At 54.8% G+C, this 6,458-nt stretch overlaps 1 protein-coding gene across 1 annotated transcript; it reads right to left on the bottom strand.

Moving 5' to 3' along the window:
* Positions 1 to 2,616, bottom strand: PTMS (parathymosin). Its single transcript, XM_059840292.1, has 5 exons — positions 2,569 to 2,616; positions 1,713 to 1,784; positions 909 to 990; positions 697 to 761; positions 1 to 51 (listed from the first exon to the last, which is right to left on the bottom strand). Exons 1-5 carry the CDS (start codon positions 2,614 to 2,616, stop codon positions 1 to 3), a joined length of 318 nt encoding a protein of 105 aa, XP_059696275.1.
* Positions 2,617 to 6,458: the final 3,842 nt, after the last annotated feature.

The following is a 6,458-nucleotide window of genomic DNA, read 5'->3' as shown; positions in this document are numbered from 1 at the left end:
TCAAGCTGAAGAGCCATTTTCTGTCTTCTGTCTCTTTGGATCCACTTCATCCTGCATCAGCCATGGGGAGGAAAAAGAAGGAGTTACCATCAAACAGTCACCACCCCAAGGTACATAATTTCTCCACAAAATTCCTAACTGCTGCTCTTTCCTCCATATGGAAATCTCTGTTCAGCCCACCCCCTCTAAAGCACCCTGGAGTGCCTGACACAGCTGTTCTGTTGGTCGTGGTTAAGATGTGGACAGTTCTATCCAGAGGGATACCACACCCATGCTGTTACTTCCAGGAGGTGTAAGAGGCTGAGGCTCACACCCCTCCAGACAGACCTGAGGGTCTGCCCTTAATGTGGAAGGTCAGACCCTTCAGTCACTGCACCTTTACAACTCCACCTCCTGGCCTGAAGCCCAGAAGACACAGGTAGTTCAGAGGTCATTGCCAAGCACAACCTCCAGCACCTCGACTCTCTCACTTACTGAGCACCACAACTGCTGGTGGAAGGACCTGGATCCTACAAGGAGCATCCAGTGATTTACAATCCCCTCGCCACATCAAATTTGTTTACCTGTCTGCTCCTGAAGCAGTGAGACCCGAGGCCTGTTTGAGATTCTCAGCAGCAGCATCCACATGGATTTGATCAACAAACAGCAAGTAGCCCCATTCCCTCTCCCCTCCATTATTCTCACACTATTACTCACCTCCTCCTCCTCTGCAGATCGTTTCTCTGCGTGGCCATCCTGCTCCTGCCCATTCTCATCTGCTTCTAAGCACAAGCACGAAAGGAAAATCATGGGTTAAACTGAAGCAGCATTTAAGGGAATGTAATCTCACAGTCAAGAGGGATCAGTGAGAATTTCCCTCCGCAATCCTCTATTCCTCTGCAGCCTCTTATTCCTTTAATTTTCCCTACCTTCATCCTCATCACCACCTTCTTCTTCATCCACATCATCAGGATTCTCTTCATCATCCTCGTCAGCTCCGTTCTCCTCATCCTGAATGAAACAAACCAGTCAGAGCAGAAATTGGTGCCAAGATGACATTTCCACGTGCTCTTTGCTACAAGCACAAGTTCCAGAACTCCAGCCACTCCAGGTATGCATTTGAGTGCCTTGTTACTCCAACACCATTACTCCCACCACCCCTGCTGTACACTCCTCCCAACCAGCCCTCCTTCACAAAGCCCATCCTTCCAGTCCATCCCCAACAACACGAAGCTCCTAGTCTCCCACGAGCTGACATCCTGATGAGCTGCTGCCATCCCTCCCAACAACCACAGCATCTCTCTGATTACAGGCTAATGACTTAGCCGAGGCTCACGGTACATCTGCTTCCAGATCCCTCCCGACCTCCATCAATCTGTGCGTTTCCTCACTGCTCCTCCCCCCACCTTCTCCAACACATGCTCCCTGTGCGCCTCAGGATACCCCAGTGGGCGCAGGAGCACATCTCCCGTGCCACATTCTCCCACTTGTTCTCGGCTCCATTCCCTTCTTTGACCTTTTTTCTCCCCGATGAGCTGTGCTGACTACACTAAGTCCTTCAAGGCTCATTCTCCACAATTATCCAAACCTCACTACTCTCCCTTTACCTCTATGTGGAGCTCCCTTGGCCTGCCCTCTTTCTTCATCTCCCGTATTCCCTTCATATTTGCTACCCAGAGCGGGCACAAAAACCTCCCCGACGTCACCAAATCCGTCCCTCAGAAGAGCCTCACCTCTACTATCTCCTTCTTCTTTTCTTTGTGGACCGCTTTCTCTTCGAGTTTTTCCTTCTTTTCTTTCCTTTCCTAGATATGAAACGAGGTGCGGGGGGAGGGGGGGAAAACCAACAACATTCCGGCGGTCAGCGGCAATAAAAGACGGGGATGCCTAAACAAAGAAGGCTCGGAGGAGAGGCGGCATAGCGGGCGAGAAGACATATTAGGCGTTAAATCCGCCCGCCTGACAAAGGAAAACAGCGGCGAACGCGCGTCACAGCTACTTTTAGCCCGCACACGCGTGTGGAAACCAAAAGCGGCACGGAAGAGTTTTAACGATTTATTAAAAAAAAAAAAAAAAGACAGAAAAAGAAAAAAAAAAAAAAAAAAGGGCAACCTTGTCCGTAGGATCGAGGCGTTTCCGGACCTCTCTCTCTCTCCATTCCAGCCCTCCCTCCTCCTTCCCCCACCACCCGAGGGCCCGCGCTTTGCTTTGTGTCCACACAACTTTCCCCCTGCTCCGCCGTGACACCGCTTCCCGTCCCCACCCCCCCCGCCGACCCGGCTCCGAGCGGAACCGAGCGGAGCCGAACCCAGCGCGCGCTCGCGCCGCCCGGCCAATGGGGGGCGGGGGCGGGGCGGGGGGCGCGAGGGCCCTCGGGGCCCCCCTCCCGCCCCGCCCCCGCCCCCCCATTGGCCGGGCGGCGCGCGAGGGGCCGCGCGCGCCCCCCGCCGCCAGGGCACCTCACGGAGCGCCCCCCCCCCCCCCCCCCGCCCCCTTCCCCCGCCGAGCCCGTTCCCTCCCCTCCCGCCGGGAGCGCGGCCGGTGGCGAGAGTGGGAAGAGGGGAGCGGCAGGGGAGGGAGCTGTCTCACCTTAGCGCTCAGCTCCGCCGGTGCTTCCTCAACGCGTTTTTCCGACATCCTGGCCCCCCGGCTGCGAAGGGAAGAGGCCGGTGGGAAGCGTGCGAGGGAGGGAGGGCGAGAGCGAGAAGGGGTCAGCGGCGGGAGCGCAAAGTCCCAGCGGTCCGCAGGCGGCGGCAGGATCCCGCCCCGGGGGCCAAAGTACCAGGGTCTCCCGCGGTGGGGGGATCCGCCGGGGCAGGGGATTTATACAGCGCCGGTGACGAGGGAAGGAGGGACCTGGGGAGGGAGGAGAGAGGGACGGGAGGCGGAGGAGGGAGGGGAGAGGGACGGGCCGCTAGAACAATGTGCGCTCAGCCGCGGCCGCCCGGCAGCGGGGGCGTACCGCGGGTCCCCGCAAGGCGCCGCACGGCCCCGTCGAGGCCAGCCGAAAGCCCCGCTCCGCGGTGCTGCGGCTCCGACGGGAAGGGGAGGGGAGCCGAGCCCTCTGCCCGCAGCACGCCCGGGGAGGCGCCCGTACAGGCGGGCCGGCTCTCCAGGAGGAATCCGGGGGAGGCGAGAAGCGGCGCTGCGGGGCCGTGTGGGAGGGCAGCGCTGGCGACACGCGGCCTCCTGCCTGGAATTTTCCACTCCAGCTGCCCGCCCTTCCTCCGCTGGAAGCGCTCCCGGCGGCGGGGCTCCTCCCGCCCCTCCCCTTCTCCCCCCCGTCCGCCCAGTGCCGGGCGCTTTTCCCGCGCTCTGCGCGCGGCGGAGAGAGTGGGCGGGGCCTCGGGCAGGGGGTAGGCGGTGCTTCGCGGAGGGAGTGGGCGGGGCAGCCGGCAGTGGCGGGGGGGCGGATTAGCGATCGCATCCCCCGGTCCCCATATAAGGAGGGGCTGGGGCTGGGACACCTGATTGGGCCATTCAAATGAGCTCTCTGCCTGGCAACAGGTTTCCCATTGGCTGACGGCGGGCAGCGCGCCGGCGGGGTGGGGGCGCGGGACGCTTTGGTGCAGTACGAGGCGGGAGGGGCCGCTGGCACGTGGGGCGGCGGGAAGGCGCGCGAGGGCGCGGGCATTGTCCCGCTGGGCTCGGCTCCGGCTCGCCCGGTACCGGCTCGCCCGGCACCGACGTCCCGCTCCCGGCCACCGGCCGGACAGCGCACGGTGTGCAACACTGACCCTTGCCGCCCGCCCGCCCGCCTCGGGCCCGGTCTCTGGCAGACATTGTGCCGGTGCCTCTCTCCGGGCTGGGAAGGATCATCGCCCAACTCCGGGTCTCCCTTTAGCCGAAGGTCCTTCTTTGCAGAACCGCAGGCGGTGACTTGCAACTGCAGGGATTTGTTGCTAATGAAACAGATGTTCCTGTAGCCGCTTTTCAGCCCTTGGTTACCAGCTTGAACAGACTGGAATGACTAAATTCCCTTCACCTTTCCCAGAAGGTTTATATTGTCCCGCTCTTAGTCACAGGCTTATACAAAAGAAAAAAGAAAATAAATCTGCACGCCTTTGCCGGCCTACCTACATACAGAACTGAGCATGCACATGAGTACATACAAACACAGGTGTACACAGTCAATCTTGCAGGTGCAAGGCAAGGTTATTAATCCGTCTGGTTGCAAAATGTATTGAGGTACACAAGCCCTTCTTGTCCTCCAGATACAAACTCAGCCTCCGTGCAAAGTCCAGATTTAGAGCTCGTGCTCTTGAGTTTAATCAAATGTGTCTCAGTTCGAGCATTTAACAGTAAAAGCCATTGGTATTCGTGGAACATAGGGCACTGAGTATGTATCTCCTGAAGGAAAGTATGAAAGAGATTGAATAAATTATTTCTGTGACAGGGAGGTAGAAGGTCCCCACCTTGCCATCTCCTTCACAGCTACAGCTGCTTCTCTCATGATCTGACTAATTGACGTTCTTCCCAGCTACACACAGTGCAGAGTGTAGCCTGCCCCAAAAAACAGTCCTGTAACTCGAGACATGCACATCTAGACTAGTACCAAAATAAACCAAATTATGAAAATGCATGCACTAATTTTTTTTCCACTACTGTTTCACAAAACCCATCTGGCCAATTTCTCAGGTCTAGCTGCTATCAGCATTTCAGCCCTGGTTTGACTCAAGTACCCTTCTTTCATCCTTCTCTTTTGCATGAAGAAAATCCTAATTTCTAGATAAACACCTAAAAATAGGACCCAAAATAATCCATATAGTGGCCAGATGTTGTTCCTCTCTGTTTCTGCTTGTCAGAAGGTGCGTGGCTCATTGCTTTGCTGCTCTCCTCACCAATCCAGGATTTTTTTTCCAGGATCCTTTTCCTTTACACACTCAACCACTGAAAACACGAAATTACATTGACACATATCCCTTAGCAAAGACATCTTCACATTAATGCACAAACAGGCCTTGACACAACATCCTAGAGGGGAGAAAGCAAAGGATTATGTTCAGAGATGTTCCTGTTCCCAAAGCTCCGCGTTGACACAGACTGCGCACCCACGGATGCAAACAGACAAACACCTGTTTGTGCAAGGGGAGCTTGTTTCCAGCAACCTGTGGGATGGAGCTGTGGGGTCAGCACTACAAGCTGGCATGGCAGCAGCAAGCTCTCCTTTCCTCCCCAGCACCTGCAGTCTGCAACCTCACGTTGTCCCTTCCATGCTCCCCACTCCATCCTCTTTGCAATTTTCCCCTCATCTGCTGCTTCTTGGCATTTGTCTCCTACCTGCGTTCTTGGCAGCACTCTTCCCATGGCCCTCTCCCTGGCTTCTCTTTGTGACATCCTGTATCTTACGTACAAAATTCATCTCACATCCACTCCTTTGTTTTTCTCATGTCCCATTTTGCCCTGCATGGTTGTATCAACTATGCTTTTCCCCTTTAATCCAATGTGAAATTTTTCTTCATGAAATTCTTGCCTGTTTCTGCATTCTGACTGTTGTTGCCCTTTGGATCCCAGTGGTGAGATTCCCTGGGCTTCTAGTGTGCAGCTACTTTCCTCAAGCCCTGAGGGTATCCATTGACTGTCTCACCTAGCTCTTCCCTGTGACTCCTGCTCCTCCACCTGATCTGTGCCACTCTGCATTTTGCCTGCCAGATCGATCTGCAGCTTTTCTCTGCTCCTCTCTCCCATCTGTGCTTTCCCCTTTGTTGCAAACGCAAGTTCACTCATTGTGCGCTCTGCAGATGCCAGTCCCTGCTCAGTGTGTTCTCTCGTCTTTGTCTGCAGTTGCTTTGCCAACTCAGCAGAATATATTCCATCCTTTTTGGGGACTTACATCCTTAGACAAAATGAGGGAGATGCAGAAGTTGCATGACAGATCATTGCGTGCAACAGACACTCTCCGTGTCTGCCTGCAGCCCAGACAACTATGGGAATGTCCTTTTCTCCGTCCAGTGTCACAATTTTGGTGCTGTACCGTTTGTGCTTGGTGTTTATGTAGGTGTGTGCATGTGTTTAGGTGTGGTACATACCTGTTTGTCTATATTTTCCCTCTGTTACATTATTTTACTTCTGTGAGTGTAGAAAGCATGGTACTTTTCTACTGAGGTGTACGTTGAGCTCGCCGGCATGTGCCATCATACGTGAGCACGTGGCTGAGATGTGTTTGGGCTTTCATGCGTGGTATGTGTTTTTCTGCTCCCAGCAAATGCGGGGTGAATGCACCTAGAAGCAATTATTTATGCATTTTGGTCTATTACCTTGCTAGTCATGTCACTGTGTTCTGATGGGGGCAAAGGGGACGGTGACTTTTGTCTTTATTTTGAAGGCTGAACTAGCTAACTGCGAGCCATTTTCTGAGCAAAAGCGAAACACAATAACTGAGTATTTTAAGAATTATATTTACTGAGCTAACTCCTAAGTGGTTCCAAACCTCTTCCAAACTGTTTGCTGAATAACAAAAGAGCAGGAGGATGTGTATT

This window comes from Haemorhous mexicanus, chromosome 2 (assembly GCF_027477595.1).
Source record: "Haemorhous mexicanus isolate bHaeMex1 chromosome 2, bHaeMex1.pri, whole genome shotgun sequence".
Lineage (NCBI taxonomy): Eukaryota > Metazoa > Chordata > Aves > Passeriformes > Fringillidae > Haemorhous > Haemorhous mexicanus.
This window is presented reverse-complemented; position numbering and strand designations above follow the sequence as displayed.

Coding starts and splice junctions, on each gene's coding strand:
- PTMS (XM_059840292.1), bottom strand. CDS start 2,616: ATGTCGGAAAAACGCGTTGAGGAAGCACCGGCGGAGCTGAGCGCTAAG. Junction 1,785..2,568: donor CGGCGGAGCTGAGCGCTAAG/GTGAGACAGCTC, acceptor TTTCATATCTAG/GAAAGGAAAGAAAAGAAGGA. Junction 52..696: donor GATCTGCAGAGGAGGAGGAG/GTGAGTAATAGT, acceptor TGGCTGATGCAG/GATGAAGTGGATCCAAAGAG.